Source organism: Amia ocellicauda, chromosome 20, assembly GCF_036373705.1.
Source record: "Amia ocellicauda isolate fAmiCal2 chromosome 20, fAmiCal2.hap1, whole genome shotgun sequence".
Taxonomy (NCBI): domain Eukaryota; kingdom Metazoa; phylum Chordata; class Actinopteri; order Amiiformes; family Amiidae; genus Amia; species Amia ocellicauda.
In genome coordinates, this window is record NC_089869.1 from 12,857,176 (window position 1) to 12,880,920 (window position 23,745).

Below are 23,745 nucleotides of genomic sequence, written 5' to 3' on the forward strand. Positions count from 1 at the left end.
TAGACCTGCGTATGTGGACATTCAGTGCATCGCTGTGTCTGTGTTTGTTAGTTCATTACTTTCCAATTTATTTATTCTCTCTGCGGTGTTCTTTTCTCACCGTCTTGTCGGGCTTGTTCCATAACATTTCAATAGGGTTTTGGTCAGGAGATTTGCAATACAAACTAATCAAATGTTTTCAGTTCTGACTGAATTAATGTAGGTGTAGTCTGGCTCTATCTGTAGGGTCATGTTGAAAAACAAGCCCTTCACTTCCATCATTCAAGTAATTAAAGTTTCTTGCTGGGTGAACTTCATACCAACAAATGAAATGCATTTCTAGACAACTTTGTTACTTTTCCATCACACTGAGTGCATTTTGATATGGCACATATTTTGGATTTGGATCTCCATCAAATTTTGGGTGTTTATTGCTTGATGCTGGTGAATAAATGATACATTAATTGTATCATATCGCAGTAGTGCTACAAGGCTTGGCCTCCCATCTGTTCTCTTTGTGCACTTTAAATGAAACGCTGCCTCCCTGATTTGTGAAACTTTGCTGTTTCTCTGGTTTATTTTTCACGTTGATTTCTTTGACCAACTCCGGCAGGAAATCAAAACAAAAACAAATGTCTTTATAAATGACTAGGTTGTAAGGGAATACAACAGAAACGGGCTGTTCCAGAAATTATACATAAATCAAATGGGGTGATAAATATAAACCATAAAATCCTGTCATACCAGAGTGTGAGAGATATGGGGCAGAGGAAGGATAAGTGGGAGTGGGTATGTGGCATTTTTTTAAATGTTTGATGATTAATCTATATAATACTGTTCACTCACAACATGGCTACAGTGGGCTGCCTTACATTTGAGCACATCCATGTTTTTAAAACTTCCAATCCAGACTTTATTTCCAGAAAGCACAGGGGGCACTGAGTGACAAGGCTTTGAAATGATCTGTTGTTTCTGCCAGGGTGGCACAGCTGGCCAGCAATTTCTGTACTGTGGTCTCCCATATAAACAGGACTGCTAGTCTGATGGGATCGTTCAGGGAGTAATGAAAAAGAGCTGAACAAATGAAAATATACTGGTTGAATATCGGAGCATCATACACATGATGTTTGTGCCTCTTCTGGTGCACACTGCGGACACGCACTGCGGCTGTAGGGTCTTCTGGGTTTCAGTGCAGATCAAGCTCTCAATTAACGCCATTTAACTTAATTGATGTACATATTTACAGAGTTGTACATATGGTCTTCCTAGGTATCTAGGAATCTCTCGGGTTATTTCAGATAGGCATTGCATTTTACTGTGGAGGTCTGGAAAGAATTGCGATAGTTTTCCAGGTAATCAAATAATTAGACCAATGATGTGAGAGAGAATTAAGATGTAAGCCTAATACAAAAGCAGATGGGACTGCCCTCAAGGATGGGAGTTTGGATTGGATATGACTGTAATGCTTTGTCCTGTTATGAATTCTGTTGCACTTATCAATTATTTTGTCTTTTTTTGTAAATGTAACTGATTGCTTTATTGTTTTGATTTTATTTATTTTGTCAAGGGAAAGGAGGATCATGCATGAGAGTTGCACAAAATGTAGAATGATTTTTAATGCAGCTTCACTTTTTACACAAAGCAACAGGCAAGTCCATAATTCCATAATCCATAATTAATTATTAACTGCATTTTTAGAAATTTGAAATGTACACATCTTCAGATCATTCCTTGTCTATTTTCCTCTGTGTCACCTATGAACCAACCAGTAATTAAATGTGTGTTTAATGATACCTAGGAAATGTTTCCCCTTTTTATTTGTTAATGACATTTTTTGATGGAAACTGCATTGAATGAGGCAGATTGTCTGTATTATGTAGTTAACCATCCAAGGTTAATGCAGAATCATGTATGCTGATATTTCAGCTCACCATTGTGAAGTATTAATCCATATCGTGCTGCTTCATTATGCCTCATTGCATTTTACAGCGAGTTGTTCAAATATTTAATTCAAGTTATTTAATTTCCTTCTCTGACTTTTGAATTCAATAAATTTGATAAAAAACTGGGAAAAGTCAATAGAATAGAGGCAATAGAAATGGGTAATTTAAAAATGTCAGTGTTTCGTTTTCATTATAAGGTATTTTTCACTTAAAAGATTAAAGGAAATGTAAAGTAAATGATTTGAGAGATGTACATTATGAAATACAGGTTTGCCCCAAAGAGGTGCATGGAATATAAGCATCTTATAAGTATCTGTTTAAATTCCAAAAATAATTGGCACATGGTAAATATCTTTGTGAGCAAATTACTTTTGAAAATAATCCATCTGGCTCAAAAAGCAATTTCCAACATCTCTAAAGAATACCATGTAACACCTACTCTGTCTAGTCTGTGGTTGCATAGCCTATTCAATGTTGTATGCATTTGTCAATATTTCTGTGTAGATTGTCATTTGTCCGGCTATTTATGTGTCATGAAAATAGCAGCTTAAACTGAAATATTGCAGACAAGAATGAACTATTTTACCCTGTCATCTTTCCTCTAATTATTTTTAAAAGTTTTTTAATTCTGTTTTTTGGGGGATTTACTATTATACTCTTGTGCAAATTAGTTCTCAGATGTGTTTTCAGAAGCTGTTGTGTATTTACTATTAATCTAAGAAGAACAATCAGAATCCCACTGAACACACATTGTAGGGCTAATGGCATGAAAGACCTGAAGTACCACAGTCTGTACACCTTGAGCTGTAGACTGTGGAAGTCAAGGAGTGTCTGTCTACACAAGCTGCCATATGACCCTGTGACCCCACCACCACCCAGGAGCATCCTGGATGTTTTGAGCTCGAGAGCCTTGCATTACATTGGTCACAAATGACCTTTTGAATGATCTTTGTTGGTAAAATATGGACAATCAAAAAAAACTAAAAACAGTTCAGCTTCTACCATAGGACAAACATTGTGTATTTTTCTGCTAAAATATTTTCATTGTTGTTGTTAATGTTGTTCAAAATCTTTAAATAAAGCAAATTACTGAATATCAATATTGATAAGTTGTCAGTTGTAAGTTGATAACATCAATATCAATGTTAGTCTTGCCCCCTGTGTGCTACTTGACAAAACTAAATGGCAGGTCTCTCGAGCAGATGACCTTATGTAACCTAACCCATTTTCCTGAGATTTACAAGAATATAGTCATCCTTATAATCAGGCCTGTTGGAAGGTCGATTGGGACAAACAAGGCCTTCACACAGCCTTTAGTTAAATAATAAGAATTAATAACAGTTTGTAATATTATATTTTTTTCCTTTAACATTTTTAACTTGAATATATTCCAAATTATAGTATGGGTTTATTGTTCATTTCCATTTAAATCAGTCAAAAGCATTTCAGTAGTTAAAAAAAAAAGAGAGAGAGAGAAAAAGACAGGTGACCTTCATTTCTTATTAATTTAGTTCTTGTGGCTCCACAATAGTAATTTTGCTGCCAGCACAGAGCGGTACAAATCGTAATCAAGTTTTTAAACTCCCAAACAGTTTAAATTAAAAAGCAGTAATAAAAGCACCCGTTGCCAAAAGTCAAATCAAACCACTAACCAAAACATGACATTTGTGTTGATGTTTGATAAAAGAAGATGAAGGCCTTGACTTCATAATGGTGACCTCTGGCGCTCGCTGTTGATCGCTTGCACACTGCTGATTTCACTGAGTATGTAATTTCCTATATTTTGTCTCATCAATAGCAGATTATTATCAAAGAGTGTTTTTATCTCTGTATTATGTATTGTTGATTGCGTATGAAATGTATTCTGGAAGGCCTCATCAGAAAATGGATTGCAGCAATTTGCTACACCAGATGTCATTAATATATTTTTTTGTTTGTTTTTTTTCCCCCCCTTTTTTTTTTTTTTTTGAAGCACATCTTATACCAATAAGGCAGAAGTCACATCATCAAGAAATGCGTTTAATTTACATGCATTAGTGATTGATTTTCTGCCGGTATTTACTTAGCCATTTCATTAATTATTAGCCGTGGCAGCCCGTATCAGCGGTCAGATTGCAACGGCTCTTTGCAAGGGTAAATTAGAAGGAAGTGCATATCTGTTAAAAAAAAAAAAAAAAATTATATATATATAATTCCAATTTAAAATTCCATTAATATGTGGTAAATTGACACGTCCTTTGTAACTAATTTAGTTTAAAAGCAGCAGAATATAGTGCATTTCTTCTGATTTCTCCTGATTAGCTGTCCGTTTTTTATATGCTATTATTGCTTTCTCGGCTTCTGTGGCCTCCACGGGATCATGCTTGCAGTTTCTAGTGGATTCTGTAGTAATTCAGATTAATTGAAATCTTAAGTATCTTTTTTCCTATATATAAATTTGCATTGCTTTGTGTATATCGCTGTGCTGCAGGCGTTCTGCTCTTTGTCTGGTACCATAAGTAACTTGAGGTGTTCCCAGCCAACATGGCATATTGTCTCACCGATGTGGTATCGCTTTGCTTTTGGTTGTTGTTTTGTTCTGTACAAGTAGCTCTGTAATGGTCATGATTTACGGAGACAATTATCCGAGATGGTAACAACATTGATCTCATCTACTAACTGATGCCAGTGCTTGAAAATGTTCAATTACATTATAAATAAATATAACTATGGAGATGATAGTTTTGTATAGTTTGTTTTAATACTACTGTAATTCTACACTCAATCAAATTATTTGTCCTTTGAACCTACACCCACCTAAGAATTATAACAGACTTATTTCATGGACATATTTAGAATGAACATAAGAAAGTTTACAAACGAGAGGAGGCCATTGGACCCATTTTACTCATTTGGTGTCCAATAATAACTAAGTGATCCAAGGATCACGTCCAGTCTGTTTTTGAATGTTCCCAAATTGTCGTCTTCTACCACATCGCTGGGGAGTATGTTCCAGATTGTGACAACTCTCTGTGTGAAAAAGTGTTTAGACCCTACAGTTGCCTGGTATATATTTAACCGATTCTTTATTGCGTTCTCTCTAGTTGAACCGAGCAAACAAATCCCTGAAGAGGAAGAGCATGTTGTACCTGTCTCGCCTGGGGCCGGAGGTGATCACTGAGATCAGCCTTGAAGATGAGGATGCGGCTATGGAGAGTGAGGAGAGCCCAGCCATGTGCTCCTCTACTCACTGCCAACATCAGATCAAAGGTCACTGAGCCCGCCACACATGCCTCACTCCTGCCATAGGTGCATCGGCAACATCGCCCATCATACGGACTGGAGTGGGTCGCACCAAGACATTGGCAAAACTATTAAGTGTTGAAAAAGTGCGGCAGCAGGATTTTAATGTATAATTCTTGGCATTCTTCAGTTTGTCATATGAAAGTACATACATCAGTTCACCTGTTGCATTCTTTTTTTTTTAATTAAAATACATATATATATATTTTTTTTATTATTGTCTGTCTTCAGAACTACAAAGTAGACTAGACTCGACACTGGAAGAAAAAAAAAGAATAGCAAATGACCTGGAGGTCTTAAGAGAGAGGCTCGGGGAAGTCACAGAGGAAGTGAGTTGACATGTTTTCCTTGAGGTTTTACCAAGCCTGTTAACTACTGTGGACTTAATTTCATAGTCTTTTTCTTTCACATTTTGTGATTGTCATATTGTGTATTATGATCAGCTAAATGTCACAAAATGTAAACAGCTGGTTAAAAATACACCTGCTCTCTTTCCTCAGCTGCTTAAAGAACGACAGGAAAACATTGTTTTGATTGGCGAGACAGTTCAGCAAAAGAAGCTCTTGTCAAAATATAACAGAGGTCAGTTTGTACGTTATTACTTTCAGTTTGGCTTCCACCTGCTAGGATCCTAAATACAAATATAGAAGCCACTGTGGCAGAGAAGATAAGTTGATTAAACAGGGAACACATTTCAGACTTACACCTTGGACCGTGACTGGTTACGGTTTAAAAACAAAAGTAAAGTGAAGTTTTGCAATGTATGAACCTGTCATGTTTTAAATGGGGAAAAGTGTCCTAACTATGTTCGTATCTTGGGGATAATGCTAAATCATACATTAGTATTCATTATTCCTTGAGACTGTCTATTGAAATGCATTTGATTGTGACAAGTAAAATAGCTTTTGAGTTCATATGCTTTGACATTCCATATCCCGAATACTATACAACCAAGGCCTATTATTACCAATAAATTATTGAATATTCTCAATGAGAGAGAGGGTGACAGACTAAAAAGTGTCCATCTGAGAGAGAAACCCATCTACATTTTGAATGAATAACCCTCTTTAGAAAACAGTCGCACAGTTTCTTTGAAATACCATGGCACCATATGAAACCAAATAGTAATTACCCACAATGAATATGAAAAATGTCTAAATAATGAAAAAAGAAATTAGACTTTGCAAAAAAGTGTATTTATTTTACTGCGTGAAGCGGTGCCACTTTAGCTTTTCATAAAGACTCTTAGAGATTGAAAGCACTTAAATGTATTTTTTTATTATTGTTATTATTTTTTTCATAGCTATATGGACGCCCCACATTCAATTGAGCAGCAATCATAGTGCATGTGGAAATTCAAAAGAAATTTCAACTGTCCTTTGTTTATTTTGAACATGTTGAATAAATTAATATAAATAAAACTGAACGGACATCTACTAAGGATTTCCCAGGCATACATGGATTTAAAAATAAATTGGGACATTTTCTTTTAATCCATCTATTCCTGGGAAATCCTGACAACTTTTGAATGAAAGCACTTCTGCTGATTTTACCAAACCAAAGCAGATGGTTTGTTTTTCCCTAAGAAAATTATAATAAATAAATAAAAACAATAATGATGATGATGATGATAATGATTCCCAATGTTCCAATGTCCAAATGTTATTTTAAAATATGCAACTTGGATTTTGTTTTAAATAGACATATTTAACTAGTTTAATTAATGATGAACTCAATAAATTAAACAAATTTGAGAGGAGAGTTGTTGGTTATCTGTTGATCCTTCTTTGTGTATTAAATGTTCCAGTAGACTATAATATTATTTTCTGAGTAATTTCCCATTACCCCTTGTTTTGGAAAAATGGGAAATTACATCTAGTTTGTAGTAAAACAAGTACATAAAAGGGTAGAGGGTGGGGGTTGTTTCCAAGCAAGTATCTCAACACTTCATGGCATTTAGAATTGAAGTTGTGTGTGTGAGAAGTTTAGTGAAACAAGAATATGAGCCAGTGCTTAACTTACAAATGTGTTTGTTTTTCTTCTCCTCACGGGTATCGCTCTGCTCGCCTGGTAAGAGAATAATTGAAAATCATGTAATAATATTTATTCCAGGCAGGATGGATCCAATGTTATGCGTTTGCTGTCAAGAATGTCGACCTTGCTTAATTCCATCTCTTAGACAACATTAGTTCAACATCCACACAAACATATATTTATATTATGGAAAAAGAAACACAGAAAAATAATCAACAGGGTTACAACACTCTGGCTGATTTATAGCACTTCTAGCTTTGAAAGGAGTCTGTACGCTGCTATTGTGCTTAATGCCAAGGCAAACAACACAGGAGAGAGTTTAGAAAAGAATTACCCTTTGATTTATATCAGCTCATTTGATTCTGAAAGGGAAGGTTAGTACAATTAATTCCTCTGTTTTTTGTGTGTGCAAGTCTGTATGGAGTTATAAAAGACTGTTAAATGTTGTCACTGGTGGAGGGGGGGTTTAAAGTAGATTGCATCTGATGGAAAACCAGTAGATTAAGACTTTTCCCAATCTTTGCCATGTTTGTACCCAGAGTAGTATGAGGAGCTGAACAGTGAAGTTATTTTGTTGTGTTTGTAACTTCCTGTAGGACCCCATTGTAGTCACCTATGAAGTCGAGTATGTTTTTTCTCTCCTTAGTGTCGCTGCTTGCAGTGGAGGAATATGAAGAGCTACAGGGCAACCTGGAGCTTGAGAAGGACCTTCGCCAAGAAGCGGAAAACTTTGCAAGAGAGGTGTGGCTTTTTTTGGTGGTTAAACAAAATGGCAACCCTCATCATTAGGCAGTACCTTTCAGAAACACACCTGACTGAAACCCGCGGTATGAACCTATGGCTTAAAAGCTTGCCGTTTCATGATTCATATTTTCAAACAACATCAGTGTAATTATTGTTGAGGCTCTGAATTTGCAGCTTCTTCAGAGTTGAGCTTTTCTAACCCCCTGATGTAGATGCTAGTGGAGCAGAAGAAGCTGAGCAGACAGAGCCACATCCTGCTGCAGAACATCTCCCCTGCGGAGCAGCTGCTGGGCGCCCTGGAGGACGTGTCCCGACTGACCCAGGCCCTGGAGACGGAGAGGTTGGAGCACCAGCAGCAGGTGAGAGGCTCAGCGTGGCCCTGGCACCAGGCTAGATAGAAGGCAGTCCGTAAGACGCTAAAGCCATGTATAGAGTCCCTTTTCGCACTTTTTGATTTTCTCACATGAGGATTCTCTGTAGTCTGAACAGTGTTGTAAATGTAAGATGCAGGAGAGAGGTCTCTCGTCATACAGAATGTGCCTTGTTTTTGTACTAATATTAAAACAAATACCATGTGCAACTTCATGATTTGGCTTTGTGCAGATAATGAAGTTGATTCCCATACCCAGAGCAACATAGCTTTGTTATTTAGGTGTAATAGGAAATAACTGAAGCAATGACTAAAAGAAATACAAACTATACGTTTCAGAGTGTATAATGTGTTTAATTTATAGCTGACTAGTTATTACTGAAATGCATTTCTATTGGACAGGTTTTGTTGAAGCCAGGGTTTACGTTAGCCGGCAAATGCCGGCTTTTCGCCGGTATCATGTGTAGTTGTCCAGCAGATGAAAATATCAACGGCCAAAATGTCCGGTGGGAAATATGCCAAATAAATAAATGTATTAATAGCATTGCTAATTGCTTCTTCATTTAGCTTATTTTCAAGTTATTTAATTTGATGTGCTTGGAATGCAAAGAGACATACATTTCATGTAGGCTAATGTCTTTATTTAATTAACAATAGCAAGGCTATTTGTTTTATTTTATTGTTGTAGCCTATCAGTTCGCAAAGTTTGTGAAGAGTTCATTCTGCTGACTACTTAAAATAAAGTACATTTGTTGGATCATAGCGTTTGTGTTTTATTGTTGTTGAAATGTAGGCTATTATATGGCTATTTAAACATATGTCCGGAATTCTGAAATATGAATGGCCATATTGGCCGTCAAAAATAAAAGTCTAGCGTAAACTCCGGTTGAAGTAATTGGTTGTCTTTATTTTCTGTGTATTCTTATTTTGTATTTGCAGAGTACATAGTACTTCAAAGTACATAGTAACATTGTGCATAACTCAGTGGCAGTGTTAATGTTCTCACTTTTGAAAGAACAATGTATTAATGTATATTGAGATCAGCAAATTTATTTTATTATCGTTTCTGCTAGCTGTAAACCCAGGTTGTCAGAGGTAAAATCCTTGAAAAACTGTTAAATTAAGTTCCCCTGGCCTCCCTGCTCTTTCCTTTTTCCACATTTTCATGTCAGGATGATAAAAAAACATGTTACTACTAAGAACATCTTGCTAGGTTTAATCTAATATTCAGCATGCTTAACTATTCTAATGGAGTCAGTGTGGAATGGATGGCTGACCATTACAAGATGAGACGTAGGATCCAGGATACATCCTGATGTAGCCAAATAGTTGATAATTGCATTTCGATAAGTATTCATTCTGTAGGGTACAAATGATAAAAGCTTCTTTTAAGTGGCCGCTATAGAATATTACAGCCCCTGCAAATGAACAGTGGGCTATAGGTATTTTCCTTTTTTCCCTTTTTACACTTAGCAGCATTAAATATTTTCTGAAAAGCTCTTTGTGCAGCACTTGGGTCTACTTATAACCTAAATACACATGTTTTGTAATTAAAGAGAGTGAAGCCATAAGGATTTTTATTATTTCAGCAATATTTCCTAACCTAGGATAATTCATATGTCTCCTGTTCTTCTCCATCGTGTAGTCCCTTATTGGTTGATCTGCAAATACTAAACATTGAGAAATACTGTATTGAAGGAGCTACCGCCTTGCGTTTGTTTTTTTGTTTTTTTTCCATTGCATCCAGTGCCTATAATTCTAACCATGTACTGGTTTCCACTGCTTTAGCCTCAATGTACATTTAAGTAAATAAAGATGAACGTATATATTACATATATATATATATATATGTGTGTGTGTGTGTGTGTGTAATATATACGTTCATCTTTATTTACTTAAATGTACATTGAGGCTAAAGCAGTGGAAACCAGTACAATGGTTAGAATTATAGGCACTTATTTTGAGAGATTATTAGAAAGGTTGTGTTCTATTTGTAACAACATACTTCAATCATTAATTTCATAGTTCTTTAACATTTGTATGGAAAGCATTTAGAAATGATCAGGGTTCCAAAAAAATCATATAAAGTGTGCTTATATTGGTTTGGATTCTCTGTTTCATTGACTAAGACACAACACACAGTGCTAGCTGGGATTCTTTGCTGATCTCTCTTACCCAGTGGAATGAGTTGAGCCAGGCTTATTATTTAAAGAACAATTAGCATATTATTTGAGAAAGGGAAATAAGGCTGGCAATATTCCAGAGCTACTTTTAGCAGTTATCACCACATGAGATTTTTTTTGTTGTTTTACCCGACATTACCTCTTCAGATGTCACCATTTTAAGTTCAATAATATGTATTACCAATACTTCCTTCAAACATATGTTTTTGTCTGTAAAGATCAAGTTTGAAGCAGACCAGGAAAAGTATTGCCTCACACATTGTTTTAATAAATAACGAGTTAGTACAGTGGTGACTGGAAAACCAGCATCTACCCAGAACAGCCATGGTAATATTGTTCTGTCCTATACTGCAGGGCCAGTAACTCAGGAGCTATGAAGATGGCTGAGACACCATACTCTTAAATGATTGGTCCATCATTTCAAAAAGGCTAAGGCACCTTCACCACTCTATAAACTCAACTCTCCAATGTGCTCTACTACAAATATAGAAGGGCCCTAGAGTGTAGAATTATCTCAATATGAACTTCTCCTTCCTAGAAAAATGGCACCATTTACTTAGCTTTAAAAGCTATTGTCCAATTCATAGAGCTAGCTGACATGGTCTTAAGGAGGCGTTGTATGTGGAGCAGCGACATCACACTCTGTAGACTGCGCATGTGGGGGTTACTGTGCTGTACACCTCATGACTATTTTCTCCAGCACTGTGCTTCTATACACCTCCTGTTGTACTCTTGAACTGATGCACATTTTGTGACTGCTGTGGTGAGATCTAATTCCATGATTAACCTGTCATTGCTCTCATTTGATTGCATTTAGTATTGCACTCTACAGTTTACTACATTTACCAATCTCTGCTTACATATTTAATATAGTACATTATATAGTACAAAATCAAATGTGTATCAAATAAAACAGATGTGTGTAGTGACTGGGTCGAGCTGTGCTGTGATTTTCAGATGAAGGCGGTTCAGGAGCAGCTCCAGGGCTCAACGCTGCAGAAGGAGGTGGTGGTTCTGCAGCACAAAGCGGAGTTGCTGGATGAGGAGAAGAAGGAATGGGAGAGCAAGTGCCACAGGGCCGAGCAGCAGACCAAGGACCTCAAACACACAGGTGAGTGACAGGAACCACAGTAATATCTGCTCTCCTTAACCTCTGCATACACTAGGAAACATGCTCCAGCAGTATTCAAAAGCTGAAAGAAATATTTTATGAAGCAAATCTACCATTTCAAAAAATTAACCAGCATTGCCAAACTATCCAAAACAAAAGATAAAAAATAAGCCATGTGCTTTTAAAGTTGTTTCAATGAATTTTTTCTAAGTTTAGGGGAAAATACAATTTCACACTCTTAAATACAAACCTAAACATTTAAGAAAAGGCTTTCTGACTATTCCAACAGATAACAAATGGTAATTGTCTCTTGCTATATTTGTGCATTTCATGTGTACAATAGATTTAGATTTCTAACAAAAAAATGAAAATAACTGTTAACATTGCCATCCAACGAAGAGCTTGAAGTTGAAATGAAATGATAAAATATGAGCTTCATCTGCTGTTACAGACAAGTGTCAGGATGCCTTGCAGTACAGAGTAGTTTTTGTTGTTCTCTATTGATTTCAGTGGAGGAGCTACAAAAGCAGCTACGGCTTGCTGTCAATCCAGTTCCTGCTCAGGCCCCCCCCCCACCGCCGCCCCCGCCCCCCCCACCGCCCCCACCACCACCATCATCATCTTCCAACCCTCTCAGGTGAAAGTCCTTTACTCCTCAACTGTAGCCAGAGTACAGTCACTCACATATTCTTTCTAATTAAAAGTTTATAATTAGTATAGTCCATTACTATAAAGGCATTGGTGGAGCATTCTGTGCTGTAACATTTAAACACTGCCCAACTTAATTCCCTTAGACAGGGTGTGTTTTCTGCCACAGTTTCTTGTAATATCCAGAACAATGGCAGAGAATTTAAAGGAACCTACAGTGCCTTGCGAAAGTATTCACCCCCCTTGGCATTTTTCCTATTTTGTTGCCTTACAGCCTGGAATTAAAATTGATTTTTGGAGGTTTGTATAATTTGATTTACACGACATGCCTTCCACTTTGTTTGAAGATGCAAAATATGTTTTATTGCGAAACAAACAAACTTGAGCGTGCATAACTATTCACCCCCCCAAAGTCAATACTTTTTAGAGCCACCTTTTGCAGCAATTACAGCTGCAAGTCTCTTGGGGTACGTCTCTATAAGCTTGGTACATCTAGCCACTGGGATTTTTGTCCATTCTTTAAGGCAAAACTGCTCCAGCTCCTTCAAGTTGGATGGGTTCCGCTGGTGTACAGCAATCTTTAAGTCATACCACAGATTCTCAATTGGATTGAGGTCTGGGCTTTGACTAGGCCATTCCAAGACATTTAAATGTTTCCCCTTAAACCACTCGAGTGTTGCTTTAGCAGTATGCTTAGGGTCATTGTCCTACTGGAAGGTGAACCTCCATCCCAGTCTCAAATCTCTGGAAGACTGAAACATGTTTCCCTCAAGAATTTCACTGTATTTACATACATACATCATTCCTTCAATTCTGACCAGTTCCCATGAGTTTTGGTGGGCGGCCCTCTCTTGGCAGGTTTGTTGTGGTGCCATAATCTTTCCATGTTTTAATAATGGATTTAATGGTGCTCTGTGGGATGTTCAAAGTTTGATATTTTTTTATAACCCAACCCTGATCTGTACTTCTCCACAACTTCGTCCCTGACCTGTTTGGAGAGTTCCTTGGTCTTCATGGTGCCGCTTGCTTGGTGGTGCCCCTTGCTCGGTGGAGCCCCTTGCTCAGTGGTGTTGTAGACTCTGGGGTCTTTCAGAACAGGTGAATATATATACTGAGATCATGTGACAGATTGCACACAGGTGGACTTTATTTAACTAATTATGTGACTTCTGAAGGTGTTTGGCTGCACCAGATCTTATTTAGTGGCTTCATAGCAAAGGATGTGAATACATATGCACGCACCACTTTCCCATTTTTTATTTTTTAGAATTCAATAAAAATCAATTTAAATAACAGGTTGTAATGCAACAAAATAGGAAAAATACCAAGGGGGGTGAATACTTTTGCAAGGCACTGTATTCTTTAGAATATGAATCAAATAGAAGAGTTAATAGTAGACCAAGGTCAAATGTTGTTAGAGTCTTCATGTTAAATACTGTGCATTTTTAATCAACTTGGCTGGAGAGGATATTGAGATTCATACAACATTTGAAAAGTTTTAATGGTTTAGATGACTTAGGGCTTGATGAAATCAAAACTTTTACCTACCCACAAATTGCAAACTACAAACCTGTACCCTATCTTGGTTTAATTTATTGTTAGGAGTCACTTTCTACTATTTATAAATTAACATGTGATAGGGTACAACTTTATAATTTGTGATTTACGGGTAGGTCACAGTTTGGGTTTGGTCTAGCCTTTAATCTACCAGTTTTCCTTTCTCTTTCAAAGCTCCCTTCTGTCCATGCTCCGTGGGAGAAAACAGGCAGGGAATAATGCCCCAGATGTATCTAGGTTGCCAGACTCTGCGCAAAAGGAAACTGGTAAAGATCTCAAAGTGAATTCACACACAATTGTTCCAGAGAAGACAAAGTTGAAATAATAAACCACATTTTCTTTCAGGGTATTTTAATTTGACTGTAAAGAATGGAAAGAGCTGGTATCAAAAGAGACGTCCTGCTAAAACTTAAGTTGTATGTCTCTTATAGGAATGGATGTGAATAACCAGTAGTTCAATTTTACAAAGGTATAATGTAGCAGGGACATCTGGTGTTAAGTGCACCTAAGTATGTACATTAGTTCCTGTATTTTGGGGATACACCACCCGCTTTCACCAAGACTGACAGAAGCTGCAACTTTTCCACTGTTCCATACAATAATGGAGTTCAGTTCTCTCAAGGCTAATCATTGTCAGTGTTCATGCCTGATCTCTACAAAAGCGTTCCTGCTTTGTAAGACTCCAGTATTTATATTGAAAAGCTTAATTAATCAAGTGCCAAATTCTTCTGTTTAGTTTCATGTCCAAGGGCAGGGTGAATTACAATACCAATTAAATTGAATCTTGTGAATGTACCAAGACATTAAAAAAATGAGTATTGATGAGCTGAAGCAACATTTCAAACGTGTTAGACATTATAGTTAGAAACTGTTGGTATCTAATTTGTTGAGAGACTGATTTAAACGCTGTACAATCTGTAAATACTCTTAATTTAGTGCTTTGGGCAATAACACATGTTTTAGGCTTGGCTATGATAGACACCGCCAAACAGTGGCTCAGAGGGTTAAGGGCCCTTTATATATGCTGCAATTGTTTTTCAAAGCTTAACTTAACTTAATAATATTGTGAACATTTTCTCTAATACAATCTAATGACATCCTGACAGGAGAGGAAGTGCCAGACGTGAGGCAGCAGGCTGTGGAGGAAATGATGGAGAGAATTAAGAAGGGTGTTCACCTGAGACCTGTGAACCAGGTGGCCAGAAGGAACCGAGCCGCACACGTAAGAACAGCCATTCGAACTGGGACTGAGAGATGTGGTCAATTGTCAAGAATAGCCAATTGGAAGTTTACTGGAAATCCAGCTATGAAGAATAGAGGACTTTAGCATTTTAGACTGAATCCATTCTTCCCAGTTTTAACAAGCCTAAGGCACACTACTTAACAAAATCATGTGTGTAGCACATCAGTCTCTTCTGCACGAACACTGGCCTAAATTACAGGAATCAAATATTATTTCAGTTGGAATGAAGCAGGTTTGGAATTTATGTGATATTTATTTCATGTACTTATTTTATTTATTTTAGTATCTTGTACATACATTTAATGTGCATTTGTATCATCCTATTCTCATTTTATTTCCAGAATGAAAGGAATCCATCAAGTTCTGCTGTCCAGGAGCTGAAGGGGATTCTGGTGAGCTCTGGCTATGATAGCACTTCACTTCCCGATCCTGTTGTTTCAAATGTAAAATTGAAACCATGTCACATCCCAGCAGAATTTGTATTTATTGATTCCAATGTAGATCTTAAAAATTCTGACTAACAAAAATTGACTGTACCATTTTATATAATAGTCACACACATACTGTCATGCTATCTGACTTCATAATTCTTTATATATATACACATATACATAAATCTGGGGCTCTCATGCAGGCTAAGGAAACATGGAAGCAGGGTATGGTGCAAAAGATGTGTTTATTTATTTACAGTGCCCGGTAATCAAACCAAAAGATATTCAAAAGTGTGTTACTGTTATCCAAATCCTGTCACTTCCTGTTTTAACGAGGGATGTCCCAGTCATGGAGGGAACGGACAGTCTGGTGTTCCAGAAGCAATTTCCCTCCTCCAGGGTCTGGGGAGATGCAGGGCAGTTTAGGGTGGTCTTTTCGCTGCATAGTATGGCATCACAAGATTTGTGTATAGATATACAGCTCTGGAAAAAAAATTGAGACAACTGCAAAATTATCAGTTTCTCTGGTTTTACCATTTATAGGTATGTGTTTAAATTAACATTTTTGTTTTATTCTATAAACTACTGACAACATCTCTCCCAAATTCCAAATAAAAATATGAATGGAATGCTAGAGATGCTGATTTTAGAAATATTTGCAGTGGTCTCTTATTTTTTCCAGAGCTGTATGTGTGTGTGTGTGTGTGTGTGTGTGTAAAGTTTTAGGCAGGTGTGAAAAAATGCTGTAAAGTAAGAGTGCTTTCAAAAATATACATGTTAATAGATTATATGTATTATTTAACTAAATACAAAGTGAGTGAACAGAAGAAAAATCTACATCAAATCCATATTTGGTATGACCACCCTTTGCCTTCAAAACAGCATCAATTCTTCTAGGTACACTTGCAGTCAGGGATTTTGTAGGCCTATAGTCAGGTGTATGATTAAACAATTATACCAAACAGGTGCTAATGATCATCAATTCAATATGTAGGTTGAAACACAATCATTAACTGAAACAGAAACAGCTATGCAGGAGGAATAAAACTGGGTGAGGAGCAGCCAAACTCAGCAAACAAGGTGAGGTTGCTGAAGACCGTTTACTGTCAAAAGTCATACACCATGGCAAGACTGAGCACAGCAACAAGTTATACTGCATCAGCAAGGTCTCTCCCAGGCAGAAATTTCAAGGCAGACAGAGGTTTCCAGATGTGCCGTCCAAGCTCTTTTGAACAAGCACAAATAAACAGGCAACGTTGAGGACCGTAGACGCAGTGGTCGGCCAAGAAAACGTACTGCAGCAGATGAAAGACACATCATGCTTACTTCCATACCTCCAACGTGGCAAAAAGGCCAAGCGACTCAACTATGCATGAAAACACAGGAACTGGGGTGCAGAAAAATAACAGCAGGTGCTCTGGACTGATGAGTCAAAATGTGAAATATTTGGCTGTAGCAGAAGGCAGTTTGTTCGCCAATGGGCTGGAGAGCGGCACACAAATTAGTGTTTGCGGGTAACAATGAAGCATGGTGGAGGTTTCTTGCAAGTTTGGGGCTGCATTTCTGCAAATAAGAGTTGGAGATTTGGTCAGAATGAATGGTCTCCTCAATGCTGAGAAGTACAGGCAGATACTTATCCATCATGCAATACCATCAGGGAGGCATCTGATTGGCCCCAACTTTATTCTGCAGCATGACAGCGACCCCAAACATACAGCGACAGACATTAAGAACTATCTTCAGCGTGAAGAAGAATAAGGAGTCCTGGAAGTGATGGTATGGCCCCCACAGAGCCCTGATCTCAACATCGAGTCTGTCTGGGATTACATAAAGAGAGAGAAGCAACTGAGGCTGCCTAAACCTACAGAAGAACTGTGGTTATGATGTTTGGGCCAACCTACCTACCGAGTTCCTTCAAAACCTGTGTGCAAGTGTACCTAGAAGAATTAATGTTGTTTTGAAGGCAAAGGGTGGTCACTCCAAATATGGATTTGATGTAGATTTTTCTTCTGTTCACTCACTTTGCATTTAATTAATAAATATAATCTATTTAGTCTATTTTTGAAAGCATTCTTACTTTACAGCATTTTTTCACACCTGCCTGAAACTTACATATATATATATATATATATATATATACACTCACCTAAAGGATTATTAGGAACAACTGTTCAATTTCTCATTAATGCAATTATCTAACCAACCAATCACATGGCAGTTGCTTCAATGCATTTAGGGGTGTGGTCCTGGTCAAGACAATCTCCTGAACTCCAAACTGAATGTCTGAATGGGAAAGAAAGGTGATTTAAGCAATTTTGAGCGTGGCATGGTTGTTGGTGCCAGACGGGCCGGTCTGAGTATTTCACAATCTGCTCAGTTACTGGGATTTTCACGCACAACCATTTCTAGGGTTTACAAAGAATGGTGTGAAAAGGGAAAAACATCCAGTATGCGGCAGTCCTGTGGGCGAAAATGCCTTGTTGATGCTAGAGGTCAGAGGAGAATGGGCCGACTGATTCAAGCTGATAGAAGAGCAACTTTGACTGAAATAACCACTCGTTACAACCGAGGTATGCAGCAAAGCATTTGTGAAGCCACAACACGTACAACCTTGAGGCGGATGGGCTACAACAGCAGAAGACCCCACCGGGTACCACTCATCTCCACTACAAATAGGAAAAAGAGGCTACAATTTGCACAAGCTCACCAAAATTGGACAGTTGAAGACTGGAAAAATGTTGCCTGGTCTGATGAGTCTCGATTTCTGTTGAGACATTCAGATGGTAGAGTCAGAATTTGGCGTAAACAGAATGAGAACATGGATCCATCGTGCCTTGTTACCACTGTGCAGGCTGGTGGTGGTGGTGTAATGGTGTGGGGGATGTTTTCTTGGCACACTTTAGGCCCCTTAGTGCCAATTGGGCATCGTTTAAATGCCACGGCCTACCTGAGCATTGTTTCTGACCATGTCCATCCCTTTATGACCACCATGTACCCATCCTCTGATGGCTACTTCCAGCAGGATAATGCACCATGTCACAAAGGTCGAATCATTTCAAATTGGTTTCTTGAACATGACAATGAGTTCACTGTACTAAACTGGCCCCCACAGTCACCAGATCTCAACCCAATAGAGCATCTTTGGGATGTGGTGGAACGGGAGCTTCGTGCCCTGGATGTGCATCCCACAAATCTCCATCAACTGCAAGATGCTATCCTATCAATATGGGCCAACATTTCTAAAGAATGCTTTCAGCACCTTGTTGAATCAATGCCACGTAGAATTAAGGCAGTTCTGAAGGCGAAAGGGGGTCAAACACAGTATTAGTATGGTGTTCCTCATAATCCTTTAGGTGAGTGTATATATATATATATATATATGTGTGTGTGTGTGTGTGTACCTACAAAATAGAAGAGGAAGAAACAATATGTTTAAGATATGTCACTGTGTTGTAACTTCAGTGAATTCAAAGCCACAGTGCCAAATGTGAACCGGTATGCTTTGTACTGAAATGTTTGGCTAGAACACATTCAAGAGCCCCTCTCCATCACGGCACATCGCTGTGCCTGGAATGGAGTGCACCGAGACTGAGCTGGAGAGAGCGTTGCAGAGACGGAGGTGTGCTTTTAAGCTGATGGAGCAAAACTGTGAGTTAAACTTCCAGCAAAGCCTGCTTTCCCTAGAGCCGTTCTGGGCTCTGTTAGATTTCCATTGTAGAGTTTAGACCAAAATTGATTGAGGACAGTCCTGAATAGCATGTAACTAAGCCTATAAAATAAAACACCTCAAACTAATATTACAATATTTAAAATGGCAAATCTATTAGATTAGATGGTGCTGATCCTGTCAATCATCTTTGACAGCAATAGAGAAATACTGATTTTATGTTTATGCCCATCTAATAGTTAAACCATTTATTTTAGACCCCTGTTTATAGTCCTGTTACTAATCATTGTTGTTTTTTATCATGCCATATTATTTGTAAAGTTTTAAGATTTTATAAGGTTTTTAAGATAAATCACAGTAAGACAGATCTTGCAAATGCACATTTTTATTCTTCTGTAGCTTTATGCACACTATTCTTCTATAGTCTTTTTGGAAAAACATTTTTGTAATTGTCTTTTCATCTTTCCTCTCATTATGTGGTTTTGTTATATAAGAACTTAAGGGTTACGGTAACGAGGAGATAAATTGCACCGGCAAAGTTCGTAATTTGCTCATGCGCAACCTGCCCCAGTGCAGTGTCCATTTGTTAAACAAACATATAGATCAGTTATAGGTTACACAATTTTTACAATCGCAGATCTGAAGTAGCTGTGGTAAATGTATTGATCAAATTCTCAATACTATTGTATAGTTACATTCGTAAAAAAAAAAAAATATATATATATATATATAGTAAATCTAACAATATTGGAATTAAAGGTAAATGACCCAACAGTGGCAGGGATGCCATTTGTCCTTGTGAGGAAATGCCATTGCTTTGCCCTTGTGTTATGAGATGACCCACTCCAGAGTTTGGGTATGAAATACTGTGCAGACACAAAGTGGACAAAAACAAGTGGATATGTAAGATTTTGTACAAGATTACTTCTCAAAAACTGGCATTATTTAATTTTAGTTTCTAATTGTTCAGATTCTATAGTAATACAGAAATAAAATTATGGAAAAAAATTAAGAAAAAATAAAACTCAAATGACTACTGTTTAATTAAACAATTTTCTCCATCAAGAATTCAAAAGGTGGAGGTATAGAATTGTATTTTTGTTGTTAAAAACAGACATGAATACATTAATTTACTCACATTTATAAGTTCAAGTCCAAACTGAGTGGTCTGCTCTTTTGTGAAGGTTCACAGTCGACACCGAGCGTGTTCCCCAGCAGCGTCTCTGACATCGTTAGACTGAAGAAGATCCAGCCGAAGCCAGAGCCCAGCGTGGAGGAGCAGCCAGAGCCGCCTGGACACACAGACACTGCCGCCAGCAACGCCCCGCAGCCCCCGTGAGTGCAGCCCGACACCGCTGGACTGCTGGGCACCAGTAGCCCTGCTTAGTCACAAAACCAGCCTTACCCAACCATAAACAACTTCTTTGTGATCAAGTAGTTTAATGACCCTTACCTTGGATATAATGCATTTCTTCTTCAGAAAAAATAAGTAAAGAGATTAAATCTCCATCACTCCATCAAGCTTAGTAGGCAGTGGAGTGTTGTACCCGCACATTGCTGTGCCAGAAGAAGGTGTTAGTTTTCAGAGCTTTGTATGCTAGCAGGCTCTCTTGAAGGGTATAATATTACTCTTGTAAGCACATTGAACATATTGTGAATCATCATATTTCGTTAGTTTCATTACTCCACAGTGGCAAATGTCTTTAGACAAAACTTCTGAAGAAAATCAGGTGGCCTTACCAAATTAAATCTTAAAATGCAAATGTCTGTATTATGACAGTTCCCACAGTGCTTGGTTAATAAAACTTTTCCTTGCCAAGGGGAAGCAAAATATTCACAATTTAGCCAGCTTTGTTTTCATTGTGTAGAGCTACAAAGGGTGTTTAATAGCCTTGAACATTTGCCAAGCAAGTGCATCTATAAATTGGTCTGTCTAGACCAGTATTAACCTTCTAAAAGCCTTCCAGTCTGTAATTACAAGCTACCTGGCCTTGTTAAAAGGGATGATTTTGTCTGCTTGGTCTTCTAGTTTCTATTATAGTTGTGCTTTCAAAATAAATAAGTCATAATTTGGGTATAAGATTTGTTATCACCACAAAAACGGCAAACATTAATTTATTTGTCACGCAAGTGTGTGTATATGTATAGTTCATGAAGAGTGTGCAAATATAGCCAAGTTGATATGTATCTTTATAATTAAGTTATTTACCAGATTAGTTTACATAAGGTAAATTACTTATTTCTTTATATAGAGTGAATGAGAGTGACCCCATAATAAAATATTCTTTCTTTGTCAAGTATAAGTACTTTATTTACTTGTTTATTTATCTTTAATTTTGTATAGCTTCATATTCCAAATAGCTCACAGAAAAGTGTAGTAATTAGAGTGGTGTGTGTGTGTGCGCATGTGCTGTATCAAACCAGTAAGCATGGAGAATGTTCAGACTCAGTCTCTGCAGTGGCTATAATTACTGATGCAAGTTAGTTGTCAAATGTTCAATAATAACCTAAGTATGCAAACATTTATAGTGCAGAATTAATGTCAATAATTGTGCTGCTTGATTTAGGAGCCAGTAGATCAGTATCGACCTTTTACATATGAAAGAGGGCTTTCTTGGCAATGTCACAAAGTATGTCTCTTACATACTTACCTTTGTATTCCTGTTTCCTCTAGTTAATTGTTATTTGTATTGGTTTTATCCACAATATCATATCCCCTGTGACAGGAGGATTGAGACAAAAGGTCATGTTATGTGCTCTGGGCTGTTGTTACGGGAGCCGATGAGAAGTTTTTAAATCCCTTTCAAAGCCCTCAGGGGTTAAGCTGCATGGCCAGGTATGTATTACAGAGGAATTGGATTCAGGATCTTTCTGCTGCCTGACAATGCTCTAGTGTCTGTCAGAGAGGGTTAGCAATGTGGTTTTTAGTTTCCCCACGCAGATTGCAGGTAATTTGTCATCTATTCAATAATAGAAGAAGGGAATTTGGGAACAGGAATCAGGTCAGCGTGGCATTGTACTTGGTGCTAATTGAAGCTTTGAGTTTCCTGTGCTGTCATGGCCCAATTTTCACATGTACGGTTGGCTTGAAAAAGAGGGTTAAGTCCCGGAAGATTACAGAGGAAATTCAATTCTGATCCCACCCTTGTGTAAATGTTATTCTTGTATATCCCTGACTGTGTTTGGTTGAAGGCCTCTTCAGTAAACTTGGGGGTAGCTGGTTTCACATCACGCCTGGCAGTTTCATCTAATCAGTTGATGTTACAGCATCTTCTTTGGGGTGACTTTTGTTAAATTAGGAGGAAGCCACAAAATGTCAAAAGGAGGAAGGCCCAATACAGGCTTCTTTTCTTCCTCCCTAAATTTATTTTACAGGCAATTTGCCCTCAACAATAGCCCTGCATACTGAGGCAGCCTGAGGGGCCGGGAGGTTGGTGTGAACAGAGAACGCCTTTCGGAAATTATTCATTGTCAGCCAACAACGAGATCTTTTTATCCCTTCATTTTCTCATAGTGTTAAAAGATGAGGTTAATTAAAATTAACTTCAGATTGCCTGTGGAGAGAAACTGTCACTAAAAAACAGGGCTCCGGGAGTGAGCCCTGCAGAGGAAGATATGCAAAATTGGATTGTCCACAGACGGATGCACAGAAAGGTGGAAGAAAAAAGAAAAGAGGAAAAAAAGGTGTCTAATGTGTGCAAGGAATATGTCACTTTAGATGGAGCTGCACAAGAGTCTGGATACTCTGCTAATTTTTGGCTGATTACAAGATCATAGCTACTAATTCAACTGCATTTCAGTAATACGTGTCCATTCTTTTTCACTGTTAGGACCTAATAAATCTACTTAAATTCCTCTTTATTTAGTTTACCTTTTAAACATACTCCAGTATATGTCTCAGCCCTAATTCAATATTTGTATTAGCTATTTAAACCATTTACTGCTTATTGCTTCCTACTTTACTGAAATCTGATCAGATTGTAGTGGTCAACATGTCCTAGTGTATTCGATTTTTTTTCCACTTTATTGACCTGTTTATTTTTAACAAATGACATAAACAGCCACAAAATTTGCCTTTATTTAATTTAGATTTAATGATAAATATGTAGTTAAGACTGGTGAAAAATATGATTGAGGCAGATGTTTTGAAAATACGTTGTTTGCTGATTTTCTTTAACTACTGTTAAGGAGTCTGTGATTGATTGTTTGAAAGCACTGATGAAATATAGTAAATTATTTGCTCCATTATTCTCTAAAGACACAGCGTGGAGCAGACCAGTGTAAAATGTGTACTGATTGACGGGCTGTAAATATTCTATCAATCCAGCCGTGCAGAATGGGCTAAACAATGATCGGTCTCTGCCCTGCATTAAGAGGGCCTTTTCTTTCATTTTTTTTTTCTTCCAAGTTGCTTTGGAGCAGCTGCAATACCATTAGTCGACACAATGTAAAGTTTCTGAAGGATCGGCAATTAGGAAGCACCTTTGGCAGGAAACACTTAATTTAGTGTATTTTGTTAGTCATTTCATTTATTTTCTAAACAGGGTAATTGC

The 23,745-nt window shown here is 37.6% G+C and overlaps 1 protein-coding gene across 1 annotated transcript in view; it reads left to right on the plus strand.

Moving 5' to 3' along the window:
- Positions 1–23,745, plus strand: part of shtn1 (shootin 1) — a 41,008-nt gene that overhangs the window by 11,819 nt on the left and 5,444 nt on the right. The window contains exons 5-16 of the mRNA XM_066692808.1: positions 5,006–5,171; positions 5,436–5,533; positions 5,705–5,786; positions 7,885–7,979; positions 8,195–8,341; positions 11,493–11,646; positions 12,157–12,283; positions 14,026–14,117; positions 14,958–15,073; positions 15,436–15,486; positions 19,050–19,173; positions 20,377–20,527. Of these exons, the coding sequence (XP_066548905.1) occupies positions 5,006–5,171; positions 5,436–5,533; positions 5,705–5,786; positions 7,885–7,979; positions 8,195–8,341; positions 11,493–11,646; positions 12,157–12,283; positions 14,026–14,117; positions 14,958–15,073; positions 15,436–15,486; positions 19,050–19,173; positions 20,377–20,527 (1,403 nt within the window). The remainder of the gene's footprint in view (positions 1–5,005; positions 5,172–5,435; positions 5,534–5,704; positions 5,787–7,884; positions 7,980–8,194; positions 8,342–11,492; positions 11,647–12,156; positions 12,284–14,025; positions 14,118–14,957; positions 15,074–15,435; positions 15,487–19,049; positions 19,174–20,376; positions 20,528–23,745) is intronic.